The sequence below is a fragment of the Humulus lupulus genome, chromosome 6 (genome assembly GCF_963169125.1).
Source record: "Humulus lupulus chromosome 6, drHumLupu1.1, whole genome shotgun sequence".
Lineage (NCBI taxonomy): Eukaryota > Viridiplantae > Streptophyta > Magnoliopsida > Rosales > Cannabaceae > Humulus > Humulus lupulus.
Window position 1 is genome coordinate 10,376,593 of NC_084798.1, and position 18,266 is coordinate 10,394,858.

At 48.7% G+C, this 18,266-nt stretch overlaps 1 protein-coding gene across 5 annotated transcripts in view; it reads right to left on the bottom strand.

Annotated features, from left to right (window-relative positions):
* Positions 1 to 253: 253 nt before the first annotated feature.
* LOC133783775 (uncharacterized) overlaps positions 254 to 18,266 on the bottom strand; it is a 31,867-nt gene continuing 13,854 nt past the window's right edge. For 4 of the 5 annotated variants that reach the window (XM_062223406.1, XM_062223407.1, XM_062223409.1 and 1 more), the window contains 4 exons: positions 1,632 to 1,757; positions 1,493 to 1,549; positions 867 to 1,120; positions 254 to 785 (listed from right to left, as the gene is read on the bottom strand). In XM_062223406.1, coding sequence (XP_062079390.1) covers positions 471 to 785; positions 867 to 1,120; positions 1,493 to 1,549; positions 1,632 to 1,746 — 741 coding nt within the window. In that variant the 5' untranslated portion in view covers positions 1,747 to 1,757 and the 3' untranslated portion in view covers positions 254 to 470. Of the gene's footprint in view, positions 786 to 866; positions 1,121 to 1,492; positions 1,550 to 1,631; positions 1,827 to 18,266 lie in introns of those variants that run through there. The other variant, XM_062223405.1, reaches the window with a different exon arrangement.

Below are 18,266 nucleotides of genomic sequence, written 5' to 3' on the forward strand. Positions count from 1 at the left end.
TCTGCAACCACTTGAATCAGTATCAGAAGTGGTTGTGGAAGCAGGTGAGCGCCCCCACCCTCGTAGGCGAACATAATTTCGCCCAAGAACACGCTCCATGATATTCTTATCAGACAATACTTATGGAGAATGCTCATTTCGTAAAGTCATCATACGATCCTACCAAAAAAATCACAATATAATTATACAACTTATAAATAATCATTTTTAAACTTATGAAGAATGAATATATAGCGGTCAAAAGTCTTAGTTAACTCTCACGTGCTTGATTGCTCACACACATCTAATCCATGAACACAAGTATATATCATTTTGCTAATCTCTCCAAAACAATAATTAGATATCACAAACTCACAAGACATTATTTCCTCTCTTCTTACATCACAATTCAATAAATGAGATTACTAAATTGTTATTTATAATAAGAGTCGAGCCCTCTTTATTGATAAGCCAAGCCATTCAGTTATAACTTAAAAAAAAACAACAAGAGAAGAGCAGCTGAGAATTTGGAGAATTAACCACAAAAATTTTAATAGTAAAATAAGTTGTATAATTACCTGAAATTTCTCTGACGTCCAATAATCACATAAAATCTCCCAATCTCGATGTTGATTAACCTTTAACTCTGGATGGGGCTTCCTATTAGCTAACTCAACATCTTTTTCTCCTCCAATCTCCTTGAAATAAGTGTGAAGCTTATACTTGTGTCCTCTCCATGCCTTTCTCATCTGCTCATCAATGCATTTCAATGTCGTCTTATCACACAAATTGATGTCAAAACTTTCCTACGACATGAAAATAAATTTAGTTATTGAATATCAAAATCTATATATGACAAAAATATGTTAAAGTAACAAAAAACCTACCAAAAGATATTGTCTCAATGGCGCTCTCACCTCCTCCGGCACAAGCCTCCATTCTTTATAAGTAAATGTGCCATGATTACGAATAACAAATCCAATCTCATTGTTAAACTTTTCAGCATTTGTACAAATAGCTTGGCGACAATCACTATTAAAAGTAACAAATAACTTGCCACCCAGAGCAACTCTAGCAGCTATGATAGTCCCTTTACCACGAGTAGGCCCTCGTTTAGAAGACTTTGTGGTGATACAAGGCTCTGCAAAATTAATAATTTATTTATTGATATCCTAAACTAAAAATTCAATTCTTGTAAGAGTGTGAGATATGTATCAAATTGATAATAAAACAAACTTTTAAAATGGTTCCAAGTTATTCGAGATGCATGGGGATCTCCTTGAGTAAATGTTACTCTATAATTTACAAAAACAATGATACCCAAAAAAATAAACTAGTTTAAGTATATATAATCTATGTTACACACTTATTCTTTAATGGCTAGCCAACAGGGTTAAGATTAAATGACAGTTCATTAAAAATAAAACATTCCAGCCACTTATACAGATAAAACATTAAAATTTTAACTACAAACATTCATACAGACATAAGATATAAAATCTAAAAACCAAACCTGCTTCTGATGATGAAGGTGCACAAGAGAATGCACTGCTATCTTCTGTGCTAGGCTCTGAAAAAATAATTAATTATCAAAATAAAATTCATACAAACATTTAGATAATAAGATAGCTAAGTTTATGAAAATTACTTACCCATTGTAGAAGACGAAGATGGTGAAAGTGGAAATTGCTTTGTAGCTTGAGTGGTTGAGCGCATAAAATGACCACCCTCAGTTGTAGTATGTCTCCCTCGTCGTCCAGGTGCCATGAAAAACAAATCTATAAATATAGAAAATAGTTTACTACTAATTTTTTCATTCATAATTTGAAAATCTAAGAATCATCATCATCATCATCATTAAACTCCTGTTCTTTTTCATTATCTGAATTAACTTGTGTTTCTTCAAATGGTAATTCTTCATCATTAAAGAAAGGATTTCCGTCATCATAATGATTGTCTTCCTCGTAATCATCTTCATCTTCATCTTCATCAATTAATATAAGATGAGTATTGATATTCAATTCCACAAAAAGATGACCAGGAAGTGTTAATAGTTCTACATCCTGTCGAACTAATGTTGAATTTTCAACCACTTCCTCAACTGGTTGAAAAGGAGGCAGCTCTGTTGACTCTTCTTCTTGAAATATTTCTGCATGTATTAACTCATTAGCATTCACATGTGTCTCAAGAATATCATAGATGTTACGATGATTCACTTTTTTCAACAACTTTCCAATTTGAACCTTTCTTCATATTATCAAGATAAAATACTTGTTGTGCTTGTGTTGCAAAAATGAATGGATCATCAAGACACCAATTAGCACTTGTGTTGATGGATGTTAGATTATGCTCAACAACAATGGACTGACTACTAGAATTGTACCATTTGCACCGAAATAGAAATACTCTTCTATCTAAGAGGAACGATAATTGCAAGATTTCTAAAAGGACACCTTAGTATATGATTTCTTCATTATTATGATCACCTTCAATGCAAACACCAGAGCATTGTGTTTTCATCATATCATTGCGTTGTTTACAGCGAAACCGAAGACCATTTACAATACAACTAAGATAGCTTTTGTATCGTTCCAATGGTCCTTGTGATAATGAATACAAGTCATCATTAGCCAGAGGCAATTTTTGAACTCGCATTTGAGACACCTATATTACCATAGAAAAATTAGAAATTTCATAAATTCATTTACAAGGTGCAATAACATCGGTTATATTAATAAAGGTTACCTTATGTTATCCCCGTTTCCTGGAAGGGCTTTGGGCCTTCGCCCTGGCCCACGGTCAGAGGTCCGGCTCGGCGTATGGGCCTGGCCCAAGGTCCCTTGGTTTGAATATCGCCCAAGGGAACTGGTACGGACCAGGGACTCTAGGCTGGGCCCGTCTGGAGGGGTCCGGGACGTCCCTCCGGGTTCATCTTCAGCTTGAACGGTCCCGACGATGTCCAGAGTGCCCGGACCGTCGCGGCCTACGCGTCCCTATCCTGGAGCCTGGTATGGTCCGGGCCCGAGGTAAATGAAGCGGGCCAAAGGTAAACGGACCTGGGTCACCTCCTCCCCAGTTGAAGGGCCAGGCGTCCAGGATCCTGAAACCGCCTCATTTCGCGTGGGCATTGTCCCCCACTTTTCGCCTGCAGAAAAGGTCACCTCAGGATTGCCCACTGGTGTGTCAGGACTGCGCAGGAAAGTACCCTGACCGGTCTTGTCTCCTGAATCAGCCTCGTGACTCGAAGTGGTCAGAGCTAAAGCGCCGTTTTGTCGGGCGAAGGCTTGTGTCTCAGGTCAACCAATTGGGCCTTAGCTGGTTTGAATTTCGTGTATTGTATACCTTTTTGTATTGGGCCTCCACTAGAAAGGCCCCTTGTACCCATTTCTCTGATGGGCCCGGGTCGGATCCGGCCCAGACCCGGTGTTCCCCTCAACTTATAAATATAAGCTGTAGAACAACGCACAAAAAAAAAAGGAGAGAGAAAAAAGGCAGAAACTCTGTTCAGATAGAGTCAGAAAACTCCATTGTAAAAGCTTCTTATAGCTCTAATATATAGACTTGTGGACTAAGGCTAGTTAACGCCCCAACCACGTAAAAACCTCGTGTCAATCTTCTACTTTCATTATTATTATTATCAGTAAATATTGTTCATTAATATAGTTGCCGAAAATCTCGGTTAACAGTTTGGTGCTTTCATTGAGAGCTGAAGGAAGCTAGCGCCAACGTCAGGCCTTTACTACGATGGTGGACACACGACATACCACCTTCGACCCTACCAACCCATAGCAAGGTAACGGAGACCCGTTGCCTTCTCAGCACATTCCTTAGGACCTGCCTGAGGACGTGCCTCCTCAGACGTCTCACCAAGATGAGTCACAAGATTACGAGGGTGGGGCAGAGTACGAAGTAGAAAACGAAGAAGATTACTACGAGGAGGAGAACGAGGGGGAGTATCATGATGAAGCCGCGGACCCCGGGATCCCTCGCGACGATCAGCAAGACTCGGAGGTGATTAGAGTAAGGCAGCAGATCCTGGATCAGGAAGCCAAGATGGCTGAACAGGCGGAGGCACACCGCCGGGTGCAGGAGTCTCTGCGAGCCCTACAAGCACAGGGCCCAGCAACCAACCCCACAGCTGGCCCACTTCCAAAAACGCAACAACCCGCTCCCCAAGAGCAAGTCGGGGGCCCCAGAGGTGCTAGTCCGATCCTTCCCCCAGAGCCTTTTCCCGACGCAGCTCCGAGAGTCCCGGACAAGGAGCGATGGAAGAGCCGGGAGAAGGCCACCCCCGTCGAGAAAGCCGGGGCACGTTCGCGGCCGTTTCCTAGGAAAGAGAAGGTGCGCCCCGTCTCAGGAAGAGGCCACCCAATCGATCCGCAAGGAGCACGGCCACAGAACGGGCAGCCCCGGCACCCCCCAGGGCCATGCGGGCGGGAAAGGTCTTTGCACCCGAGTGCTTCGGTCAACAAGAACCGTCGGGAACGATCTCATCGCGAGGATCGTAACGCTCTAAGTTCAGAGGACGATACTTCCCGGGTAGATTTACGTGACGGACTGAATGCCCGGAAGGAGCGGGCCCGCAAGGAAAAAATCCTCCCTCGAGACGGCGACCTCAGGAACGACATCAATGACAGGTGGAACGAGAGAATCCCCCTGGAGGATAGCACAACCAAGCAGCTCATGGAGCAAATGGCCGCATTGAAAAAGGTCACTGATCGCTTGGTCCGCAAGCAGGAAGGCGCGGACACCGACTCTGACAAAGAGGATAAAGAGTCGTGCGCGAGGCACATCCTGGACGCCATACTGCCCAAGGGGTTCAAGATGCCAAGCCTCACCGCCTATACTGGAAATACAGATCCCAGGGATCATCTGTCTCGGTACAACCGACTCATGACCGTGGCTCACGCAGCGACGACGGCAAATGCCTCTGCTTCTCCATCACGTTGGGCGGTCCCGCCGAAGAATGGTGGAAAAGGCTTAAACCGGGGTCCATCCAGACTTGGTCCGGGCTACAGTCGGCATTCCAGAAGCAGTTCGTGGTCGCCATGAGGATGGACATGCAAATCAGCGCCCTCGCCAATATTAAGCAACTACCCGCAGAGACATTGAGAGCATGCATACAGCGCTTCACTGAAGAAGCCTCCAAGACCAAGGTCGATGACGGACAGTGCCTGGTGGCACTGCAGTCTGGGATTCGGGCCGGCTCCCCACTCTGGGACGACATGCAGGCCACTTTGGAAGAATTCATCAGGAGGGCCCAAGGATTCATCAACTGGGAGGAGGCTCAGATCCAGGCCTTCGGGTGGCCCCCGACCCCTCACCCCATCCCTCAGACGATTCCGGGAGGTGTGGGATAGTTCCCTGCGCAGTCCTACGCCACGCCCCCCATAGTCCCGGGGACGGCCGTCACGCCCGGCATCAGTTACACACCTACGATATACGGCCCTGCCGCTTCGGGGTACGCCCCGGCCTAGTCAACGCACTTCTCTGGTTATGGTGTCACACCGGCAGGGCACAGTATGGCCCCCGTCGTAGCCCAGCAATCGCAGACGGGAATAACCGAGGCAAGCGTGAATCCCTCCCGGGGGAAGCGATCCGGCAAAGGCCAGAATCGACCTGAGCTGGCCAAAGAGGGGAAGAGGGGCTACGAGCCCCAATATTCAGAATACACCAACTTGGTGGACACCCGGGAAAACATCTACCTGGCGACAGAAAGAGCGGTCCACTACCGGAAACCTAGCCCCATGTTTAAGGGGGGAAGGAATCCGAGAGACACCAACAAATGGTGCGCCTATCACAATGACGAGGGCCACACCACCGACGAGTGTCGACAGCTCAAAGACGATATTGAAAACCTCATCAAGTTGGGGCACCTCCATCAGTGGGTGAGAATGCCCGTGAGTGTCCCGGGTATGTCGGCAAGCCCCGGACAATCCATTGCACCGGTGACGACTCGTGCATACCCGCCCCAGGGAGGGTATGCACAGGGACCTCCAGTGCAGGCCCCTCAGGGGACCATAGCCGCGCAGGCTCCCGGCCCTGGAATGCCCTATCCTTCCGGGGCAGCTCCCCCTCGAGTGGACGGGCACGTGGCGACCATATCGGGCGGACCCCACCTAGGAGGACCTTCGAAGAATGACCAAAAGCACTATCTGAGTGAGCTGGACCACGACCAAGAACTTTGCACCCTTGTCCAAGCCCCGGCTCAGCGCCCTAGACTGATGAACCTCCCCATCACGTTCACGGAGGACGACGCCCGCAACGTCCACTTTCCGCATCACGACCCGCTAGTCGTAGATGCTCAAATTGCCAACAAGTTGGTATCCCGCGTGTTGGTGGATGACGGAAGCTCTGTCAACTTGTTGTTCAAACCCGCCTTTGCTGCCATTGGCCTGACGGAGGCTGATCTGGCGTCCTGCCTGACCCAAATCTACGGCTTCAACGGAGATGCGCTTCTCCCCATGGGAAAATTCCATCTGCTAGTGACGCTGGGGGATGAGTCGCAGCGCTCGTTCAAGTTCAAGCTCGTACAACGTCATCTTTGGCCGGCCCGCACTGGTCGAGTTCGGGGCCTTCACCTCCATCCGCCATCTATGCATGAAATTCCCATGCAGCAATGGAGGAATAGGGACTGTTCGGGGAGATAAAAAAAGCGCTAGAAAGTGTTACCATGTCTCTGCCCGTCCCGTATATATGGTCCGGGAGGAGCCCGTCGAGCCGGCCCTCCGCCCAGTTGAGCAAGTAGTCCAGGAAGAGGACGATCTGGACCCGCAAATTGGAGACGAGCGCGTCCTGGAGCCAATGGACGAAATTGAAGAGGTATGCATCAGCGAAACTGACCCGACCAGGGTCATCCAAGTGGGAAGGAGCCTGCCGGCGGACATTCGGGCCGCCATTATCGCCCGAGTCCAGGAAAACCAGGATCTTCTGGCATGGTCCCACTCCGATATGACCGGGATCGACCGCAATATCATCTGCCACGCATTAAGCATTGACCCAAACGCGACCCCGGTCCGCCAGAAGCGCAGACCTTTGGGGATGGAAAGGGCCGAGGCCCTCAAGCTGGAGGTGGAGAAGTTGTCTTCCTTCAATTTCATCCGCGAAGCGGTATACCCCGTATGGCTGGCCAACCCGGTCTTGGTGCCGAAACCTAACGGGACCTGGAGAACTTGCATCGACTTCACGGACCTCAACAAAGCGTGCCCAAAGGACTGTTTCCCGCTCCCCCGAATAGACCAAATGGTGGATGCTACGTCCGGTTACGAGATCTTGAGTTTCATGGACGCCTACTCAGGCTACAACCAGATCTTCATGCACGTGGCGGATCAGGAGCACACCAGTTTCCAAACCGACAAGGGCATCTATTGCTATATAGTCATGCCCTTCGGACTCAAAAATGCCAGAGCAACTTACCAGAGTCTCGTCAATCGAATGTTTCGGGCCCAGCTAGGGTGAAACATGGAAGTATACATCGACGATATGTTGGTCAAGTCCAAGACGTCGCGGGACCATTCGGACGATTTGGCGGAGGCTTTCGCAGTTATCCGGAAGTACGGGATGAAGCAGAACCCTAAGAAGTGCACCTTCGGCGTAGCTTCCGGGATGTTCCTGGGCTTCATAGTGAGCTTCCGAGGAATCGAAGCCAACCCAGAGAAGATCAAGGCATTGATCGACATGGTCCTTCCCCGGAAGCACAAGGACGTCCAAAGCCTGACGGGGCGAGTGACCGCCCTGAGCCGTTTCGTTTCTAAGGCCACGGACAAGTGCGTCCCTTTTTTCAACATCCTTCGGGGGAGCCAGCGGTTCGAGTGGGCACCTGAGTGCGAAGAAGCCTTCCAGAAGCTGAAAGAACACCTGGCAAAGGCCCCCATCCTGGTGAAGCCAGTCGAAGGAGAGCCTTTGTATCTATACCTGGCCGTGACCGAGCATGCCATCAGCGCCGCATTGGTACGAGAAGAGGAAAGGACACAACTCCCGGTATACTGCGTGAGCAAGCGATTACTAGACGCCGAATCTAGGTACCCGATGATCGAAAAGCTGACTTTCTGCCTTTTGATGGCATCCCGGAAGCTTCGACCCTACTTCCAAGCTCACGCCATAAAGGTCTTAACCAACCATCCCCTGCGGCAGGTGTTGCAGAAACCTGAGTCGTCGGGGAGACTCCTGAAATGGGCAATGGAGCTGAGCCAATTTGATATATCTTATGTGCCCCGGGTGTCCATCAAGGGACAGGCCCTGGCCGATTTCATCGTCGAATGTTCCGGGGTCCCCCCAGAAGATAGTATCCCCGCGGCCCCGACGGCGCCTGTTTGGAAAATCTTCGTGGACGGAGCCTCGAACGAGAACGGGGCCGGCGCCGGGATCATCTTGGTGTCACCACAGGGGCACCAGCTACAAAATGCCCTCCGTTTCCAGTTCAAAGCATCGAACAACGAGGCGGAGCATGAAGCTGTCTTAGTCAGCCTGTGTCTAGCCCGGGAAGTAGGGGCAACGAACCTCGAAATTTACAGTGATTCTCAGCTGGTAGTCAGACAGATTTCGGGGGAGTATCAGACCAAGGGAGAACGAATGGCAGCATACATGACTCAAACGAGGGAGACTCTCCAGACGTTCGCGGCGCATTCCATCCGCCAGATTCCCCAGGAGAAGAACGTGTTCGCTGATACATTAGCTAAGCTGGCAACCGACGCAAAGGCCGAACTGGCCGGACTGGTTCCCGTCAACCATCTCCCCGTCCCAAGCATCAGGGCTCCCACCGTCAATACGGTCAACCACTCCACTTCCTGGATGGGGCCGCTGATCCGATACCTGTCCACCGGGGTAGTTGCGAATGATCGAGCCGCGGCCAGGAAACTCCTTTACCAGGCCCACCGGTACGTCATGATGGACGGGAAACTCTATCGTCGGGGATTATCTATGCCTTACCTCAGGTGCGTGTCCGGGACTGAGCTGGGATCCATCATGCATGAGGTCCACGAAGGCTTTTGCGGAGATCACACGGCCGGCCCTAGTTTGTCCAAGAAGATTCTGTGCCAAGGATACTTCTGGCCCACCATGAAGAAAGACTGCATCGACTACGTCCGCAAGTGCGAGCAGTGCCAGAGGTACGCGAAGATCCCTCGGGCCCCCCCGACAGAGATAACCTTGATGAACAGTCCCTGGCCCTTCACAGTGTGGGGGATCGATCTTGTGGGATCTCTCCCAACCGGAAAGGGAGGTGTAAAGTATGCCATTGTGGCTGTAGACTATTTCACGAAATGGGTCGAGGCGGAGCCTATGAACACGATCACGTCCAAGAAGGCCTTAGATTTTGTCGTCAACAACATAGTGTGTCGATATGGCCTCCCCTACAAAATCGTGTCCGACAATGGGAAGCAGTTCGACAGCTTCCACTTCACGGATTTTTGCGAAAGACACAGTATAGTGAAGAGTTTCTCGGCAGTCGCCAGACCACAGGCGAACGGGCAGGCCGAAGCCGTGAACAAAACCCTAAAAAGGACGCTGAAGAAAAAGCTCCAGGCCTGTAAGAGCAAATTTCCCGAGGAACTCCCCCGCGTATTGTGGGCCTACCGGACGACCGAAAGGACGTCAACTGGGCACACCCCCTACTCAATGGTTTATGGATGCGAAGCCGTCATCCCAATTGAAACGACTGTCCCGTCCCATCGACGCGACACATATGACCCTACCCAGAACCACGTCTTACTCCAGGAATCGCTGGATCTTATCGAGGAGATCCGGGAAGAGTCGCAAGTGCAGTTGAAGATGTACCAGGGCAAGATCGCGCGGCATTTCAACTCCAAAGTCAAGAACCGCAAGTTCGAAACCGGCGATCTAGTCCTGCGGAGGGTCTTCCCTGCCACTCAGGATCCAGGAGTAGGGGTTCTGGGCTCTAATTGGGAAGGGTCGTATGAGATCCAGCACGAGGTCTGCCCTGGAACGTACTGCTTGAAGCGGCTCGATGGTTCCGAAGTCCTGCGAGCCTGGAACGCGGAGCATCTCCGTAAATACTACCAGTAGTCCTAGAAATCGTCCCAGTTTAGTATTTACGTTGTAAGCAATGTACGCCTCAGGGCTAATTCCCTTTTTAACAATGAAAACGACGTGTGTAAAACATCGTAAAGGGCTATTGTCACCAAGAAAATGTACACCTCAGGGCGAATTCCTTTCGAATTTCTTTCTCAAGTGACCCTAGACTCGTCTCCGCTCACTTGCGGGGGATGTCATCTCAGGCACATGCGAAAAAGAGGACCGAGCCCAAGCATGGTCCCACCCCGGACGAACGATGTCCGGGGGTATATTAAAAAAAAAAGGGACCAAGCCCAAGGCTCGTCCTGCCCCGGACGAAACGACGTCTGGGGATATTGAGAAAGGGACCAAGCCCAAGGCTCGTCCCGCCCCAGACAAAACGATGTCCGGGGGTATATTAAAAAAGGGACCAAGCCCAAGTCTCGTCCCGCCCCGGACGAAACGATGTCCGGGGGTATATTATAAAAGGGACCAAGCCCAAGGCTCGTCCCGCCCCGGACGAAACGACGTCCAGGGATATTGAAAAAGGGACCAAGCGCAAGGCTCATCCCGCCCCGGACGAAACGATGTCCGGGGGTATATTAAAAAAGGGACCAAGCCCAAGGCTCGTCTCGCCCCAGACGAAACGATGTCCAGGGGTATATTATAAAAGGGACCAAGCCCAAGGCTCGTCCCGCCCTGGACGAAACGACGTCCAGGGATATTAAAAAAGAGGACCGAGCCCAAGGCCGGTCCTACCCCGAACGAATGATGTCCGGGGGTATATAATAAAAGGGACCAAGCCTAAGGCTCGTCCTGCCCCGGACGAAACGATGTCCGGGGGTATATTAAAAAAGGGACCAAGCCCAAGGCTCGTCCCGCCCCGGACGAAACGATGTCCGGGGGTATATTATAAAAGGGACCAAGCCCAAGGCTCATCCCGCCCCGAACGAAACGACGTCCGGGGATATTGAAAAAGGGACCAAGCCCAAGGCCCGTCCCGCCCCAGACGAAACGATGTCCGGGGGTATATTAAAAAAGGGACCAAGCCCAAGGCTCGTCTCGCCCCAGACGAAACGATGTCCAGGGGTATATTATAAAAGGGACCAAGCCCAAGGCTTGTCCCGCCCCGGACGAAACGACGTCCAGGGATATTAAAAAAGAGGACCGAGCCCAAGGCCGGTCCTACCCCGGACGAATGATGTCCGGGGTATATAATAAAAGGGACCAAGCCTAAGGCTTGTCCTGCCCCGGACGAAACGATGTCCGGGGGTATATTAAAAAAGGGACCAAGCCCAAGGCTCGTCCCGCCCCGGACGAAACGATGTCCGGGGGTATATTATAAAAGGGACCAAGCCCAAGGCTCATCCCGCCCCGAACGAAACGACGTCCGGGGATATTGAAAAAGGGACCAAGCCCAAGGCCCGTCCCGCCCCAGACGAAACGATGTCCGGGGGTATATTAAAAAAGGGACCAAGCCCAAGGCTCGTCCCGCCCCGGACGAAACGATGTCCGGGGGTATATTAAAAAAAGGGACCAAGCCCAAGGCTCGTCCCGCCCCGGACGAAACGACGTCCAGGGATATTAAAAAAAGGACCGAGCCCAAGGCCGGTCCCACCCCAGACAAACGATGTCCGGGGATATTAAGAAAGGGACCAAGCGCAAGGCAACAAATCGAAATCTCTACTGAACAATGGAAGGAAGCTTTCTTAACAAACAAAAGAAAGTAGCAAGGTTTTAAGTTTAATTACAAGCCAAAAACAGTAACAAAGCACAAGGTCAGGACACGAGCCTACAACGCATCCGCCCGAAGGTCCGCATCCTCCCTCTCCTTCGCCTCGTATTCGGCACGCTTCGATTGCGGATCAGGGAAGACGAGGAGGTTCATGTTCTTATCCTTGCACCAGGCCATATAGATGGCCTCGTTGAAGGTAACATCCACCAAGTTATCGGCCTCCTCCTTCTCCTGACGGGTCGTCTCATGCGCCGCCTTCTCCTGAAGCAGGGAGTCGCCCAGTTCGCAGACTCGGGCTTTCAGGGCCAGGATCTCCTCCTTGTCCAGGGCGGACTGTGCCGCGGCCGTCTCCAAGAGCGTCGCCCTTTCATCAGCGACTTTTGTCTTCCGGGACAGCTCCTCTTCGAGCCCAACCTTGGCGCGGCCAATCTCCTCGCGCTCCGCCTTCAGGTGGGCCACTTCTTCCTGGAGATGGGCCGTTTCCCGGCTGAGGGTCTCCTTGGCGGCCTCCCTCTGGTTCACGGCCGCCTCCATCTCCAGCTTGGCCGTCTCCATCTTTATGGCAAGCTCGGCTACTAGATCGGCACTTCTCTGGGACAGTAAATCAACCTGGAGCAAAGAAAAGTTAGAAAATAAAACCACCAACAAATGACGGAAGGAATATAAGTGAGGCGAACATTACCGCGGTGGCCTGGTGGCGGAGAGCCTGAGAGATGAACAGCACGTCCGGGTTAGCTATCGTGGCGTACCTCTTCAGCTGAAGGTTGGACATAGTGCTCCCAACCTGATCCAGCAAATCAGCAGACATGGGGGCGATGTCTTGGCCCAGCTTGGGGCGAAAGCCCGCCTCGGAAGCTAGCCGGTCCACGATCGGCTGGGGAGCGCTAAACTCGGCAGGACGGTCCGAGAACTCGACCTGACGACGGATTGTCAGGGCCTTGTAAGCGTCGTCCCTCTAGCACCGGCCGTTTTCCCAGGTCCGGTTGATCAGTCCGGGGCCTCTTCCCGGGGTTGCCTTCCCCGGCATCGACTTCCGGGCCCCTCTTTCCTAAGCTCCGGCTGACGGCCTCGCCTGCTTCCAAATCAATCACCGGGGGTTGGTCCGAAGAGAAGTCGGCGCCCGGCTCCACGGCCTGGAAAGGAACCACGGCCAGAGCCTCGCCTGGATAGGGCACTGTCCCGGGTGTTTCACTGGCGGGGAGGGGCTCCGTGCCCGCCACAACGTTTGGCCTCCTGGCCGCCTTCTTGGCCGACCGTTCCTTGATGAGCCTCCTCATCTCGCTGGCCGGGTTAGACATGTCGGAATCCTCTGCAAAAGTACAGGAGAAAGGAGTTAGGACGATAAGCAAAACAGATGAAAATACACAATAAATAACGGCCCGGGACGAACCCTCATCTAAGCCCCGGGCGAGACTCAGTTCCCGTAAAGCGAACGAATGGATCCGGTCTCTTGCGTCATCCGGGGTCAGGAACCCCTCGTACTGGAGGAACCCGGACAGGAACATTAGTACCTCTGATCCCACAGGGATGGGAGATGAAGGCATCATCTTCGCATCAGCCCCAAACGCGAGGTCCGGCGGCTCTAGCCTATCCCTAGCTAAGTCCCCGACTTGGGGAGCATAAGTTAAGATTAAAGGGGAGTTACCTCGCCCCGATACACTAGCCCTGGGTGTCCCGACGTTTGGTAGGGCATCTTCGAAAAGCTCCTCCAGCTCTTCCGAGGTGGCCTCTTCCGCCGGAAGCTGGTTCTTCTTAGGCTGGGCTACGGTGGCCCGCGCCGCTCTCACCACCTCGGCGATGTGATCGAGGGCCAGCTGCTCCCGGACCTCGGCATTCTTCTCACACGGGATGCCCCGGAGGCTCGGGACGACAATGGTCTGGGTGGCCGCCAGCAACCCTATTAGCCGGAGGTTGTCATCATTGACATAGCCCCCAACGTCCAGCTGCTTTGCGGTCAGCTTGGCATAGAACCTCCTCCTTTCCAGGAGGAACTCGGTAAGGGGGGTTTGAATGAAGGGACCTGCGACCCGGAAGATACGATAAGAGGTGGAAGCAAAAGATGAATAAAAGAGAGGGTCCGGAGGAATACTTACCCACTCGCTGGAAATCCAGCAGCAGTGTGGGGTTCTTGTTAATAAGGAACCCGGATGTCATGAACCAGTAATGCCGGACATCCGAGGGCTACTTCCAGGTGTTGGTATGAGCAGGGTAGCCACTCCGCGGCTGCAGCCTGTAAAAGCCATCCAGGCTCTTGTTTTTAACATTGACTTGCGGCACCAACTTGTAGAAGTACAAGACTTCCGCCGGGGTAGGCTCCGCGATCTCCTTCGCGACACAGAACACCTTCCACCCAGCAAGCAGGCGGTACGCTTGCAGCAGCAGTTGGAAAGGTGCGATCCCCACATATCTCAGGAACCGTACGAAGTAGTCATGAAGCGGGAGCGTAGCTCTCGCGCTAATATGACCAGCGCTCCAAGCCCCGAATCCATCCACGGACGTATGCGCCCGTTCCTCTAGCCTAGCCATGCGATTGTGGAAGAGGCATGGAGTCGATTCGATGCCCAGCTTCGTCTCTAGGAGCAGCATCATCCGGTAGTTCCGGAACGAGTTGGCCGTTACGTCCATTTCCCACCTGTTGCCTGTGGGCGTCTTGGATCCGGGAACGACTACAGGGGCCCTATTGACCTCTTCTTCGAAATGGAGTGTAACGCCCGTGGCCATAACTGACGATCTGGGAACAAAGAAAGAAAAACCAAGCAGTCAGTACCTAAACCCAAAAGAGTCGATCAAGGTACAAGGAGTATCCTAAGGACTGCTTGGAGTCCCGTCGGATCAGGCTCGGGACCCCGACAAGCCCCGGGACCCTGATCGGGAGAGAAAACTACTAAGGTCCGTCCCTCGAGATGATGCAGCCACTAAATCCCTCGTTAGTGGCTTAGTGAAAGGATCAGCCAGATTTTCACTAGTTCTCACATAGGATATTGAGATGACTCCTCTTTGAATCAATTCTCTTACATATCCATGTCTTAGACTAATGTGTCTAGACTTCCCATTATCACTCCGCTGTATGCTCTAGCCAATGTCGCTTGGCTACCACAATGTATCGATATAGTAGATACATTCTCTTTGATTAGGGAAATCTCTATCAAAAGATCCCTTAACCATTCGACCTCTTTGTCGGTAGCAGCTAGAGCTATGAACTCTGCTTCCATAGTGGAATGAGATATACAGGTTTATTTCTTGGAACCCCAAGAAATTGCACCTCCACCAAGTGTAAATACCCAACCAATTGTGGACAAGTTGTCCCCAAGATTGGATATCCAACTTGCATCTGTATATCCTTCTAATATCGAAGGAAATTTGGAGTAGCGAAGGCTTAGTCCTTTGGTTTTCTTGAGATAACCTAGGACTCTTCCAATTGCCTTCTAGTGATCCACACTTGGATTACTTGTAAACCTAATAAGTTTACTTACCGCAAATGCTATATCAGGTCTAGTACACTGGGCAGCGTACATTAGACTCCCTATAGTACCACTACAACAAAAATGAGTTTTAGGGGCGACGCATGTCACCCCTAATAACCCGAAAAGTCGCCCGTGGAAAAATTTCCCTGAAGGGTACATTAGGGGCGACTCGAGGGTCGCCCCTAAAACTTGAAATGTCGCCTCAAAAATTTGAAAATTTTGAATTATTTTTGTCGATATGTCGCCCCTGATACTCCATTAGTCGCCCCTAATACTATACTATGTCACCCCAAATGGTTGCACGTGGCATATTATCAGGGGTGACACAGTTGCCCCTAAAAATTGAAATGTCGCCTCAAAAATTTGAAAATTTTGAATTATTTTTGTCGATATGTCGCCCCTGATACTCCATTAGTCGCCCCTAATACTATACTATGTCGCCCCAAATGGTTGCACGTGGCATAATATCAGGGGCGACAGTGTCGCCCCTAATACTATTCTATTTATAAAAAAAAAACTTAATTAATTAAATACAATTTTAATTAATTATTTATCGAAATTATTATTTAAAATTTAAATAATTGAAAACAAATATATTAAAAATAAAAATATTATATTAAATATTCAAATTAGTTTATTAAAATAACAATTATACATATTCATAATACATTAACATAACAAATATTCATATTGTTCATAAAATTTAACAATAATTAATAATAAAATAAACCTAGTCTCCTAAATCAGCTGCATCGTCCTCCTCCCTATTGTCTTCTTGTTGTGGTTGTTGCGGTGGTTGTGGTTGTGATTGCTGCGGTGGCGGCATCGACCAAGGATATTGGGGAGGTAATGTGGACGATCCAGCTCCATACATGTAGGGATACGATGGCTGGGAGGACGGTGGAATCAGACACGGATAAGGTGTTGCTCCGTACATATATGGAGGTACCATATGTTGAGACGGCGCTGCCCCGTACATAAAAGGATGAGTTGGAGCTGGAGGTTGAGAAGACGAAGCCCTAGAAATATTGTCACTATCAGGCACAGGCGGCATCTAAACGTTTGGTGGACGAAATGAAGGTACAAAATATTGAGTTAAGAAATTAACTTGATTAGTCAATTTCTGTAGATTATTCTCCAATTTTTCTATATATTCTCTTGAATGATGAGAAGGAACTTGAGTGTAATGACCCACTAATCTAGACTATTTGGACCATTAACGAAACTATACATAAAACTTACATTTTTACGAAAATACCATAATTTATTGAGTAACTTGCAAAATGAGAGTTATTTACAAACAAGCAGAATACTAAGAAGGATTATGGGATCCCATTGTTTTTAAAACAAAACATGATTTAAAATAAAAGACATTACATAATAATGCGGAAAATACACATAAAAACCATAAAAACATAAAAGGAGACTATATCCTCGAATCGAATAACGCTCGGCCCCTTGACTCCATTCATCATCGATACACATTCTCCAAGCGTCACAAATCTTTCCGCCTCTAAACTTATTTTCCTGCACATAAACAGAAAGGAGTGAGCCTAATGCCCAGCAAGGAAAATCTAACACAAAATCATATATATAAATTCATAAGAAAACATAAAGACTTAACATAACACATATAACATACACTTATTATAATGGCCATTATTACTTGGGATCCCATAGACTAAACAAGCTTATGCCCATGAGATTAGTGGGGTCCTACCAGCTAAATAGGCTTATGCCCACAATCTTTTTGGGGTCTTGTTAGTCAAATAGGGCATAAGCCCAAGCCTACAACATACACATCAATAACATATTCATAACAAAACATAACACATTAATAACATAAAACATATAACACAAGCACATATTAATTCTAGCCTATTTTCCTTACCAAAGTTACCGAGATTATGGACTGAGTTGGGATTGTTGGAACACTCCTAAAACCATAAGAAAGAGTAAGTCTAAAGAAATGAGATGAAATGAAAGAGATGGAAAGACTAAACCATAGAAAACATACTTACCGACTTATATGCTTAAGAGCTTGGATTCCCTAACCAAAAATGAGAATAAGGTTAGGGGACTGAGTAGAAGGTTTTGAGAAAGGAAATAACATAAAATACAGAAAGGAACTAGAGTTTTGGGTTTACCTCAAAGATTGCAAGATCACTCTAACCTTCATCGAAATACTATAGAACTCACTTCCCAAAGTGTTTGATAAGCTTATGATGTTTAAGCTTATAGTTTTTCCCCAAACCAAGTGTTTACACTCTCACACTCACTTAACACTAGCAGCCTCTGAACTTAGAGCAAATGGTGAATAATGGCTGGGTACTAGGTCCTATTTATAGAGTTTGGGAATGAAAATATCTTGATTTTACTTGAATAAAAATAATGGCTTTTTAAGTGAAAATCATTTGAATAATCGTTCAGCAGAGGCTGAAGACTCGTTCAAAAGATGCTGGACTGTTGAAGGAGTTTGAATGGCTGAAGGGAAAAGAATTCAAAAGTATTTGAATTCATGCTGGTGGAGGCGATATATCGCCCCCTATAGGCGATATATCGCCTGGACCTTTGTTCCCGAGGCGACCGTGCATCGATTCGTGTTTTCCGTATCTACGTGCTGCGACATATCGCCCCTTATAGTTGCGATATATCGGCATACACTGAATATTTAAACACGAATTTACACATTTTTAGCTAAGTTTGAATGGATTAAACAGCCTTGACTAAGCCCTCAACGTACTCAAGGCTGCTGACTGACCCTATAACATTCAAATTTTACCCTTATTTAATTTAATCCTCAAAAATACTTAATCCTTAATTACCATTCATAACATGTGCTTCAAATCCTATTGGTTGATGTCTAAACCTTATAATATAATAATATAATCCTTAATATCAGTCACATTAATCAAACCTTAGGTTATACTTAATATTCTTAAACTATAGGTTAAACTTAGAAAATCTATAAGTACTACTATGAGTGTCCAAATAACTCCCGGTCTGAACCAAAAATCCAAAGTAACAATGATAACACTAAACATACTATAATACTACTAAACAATTAGCTAAGTAAA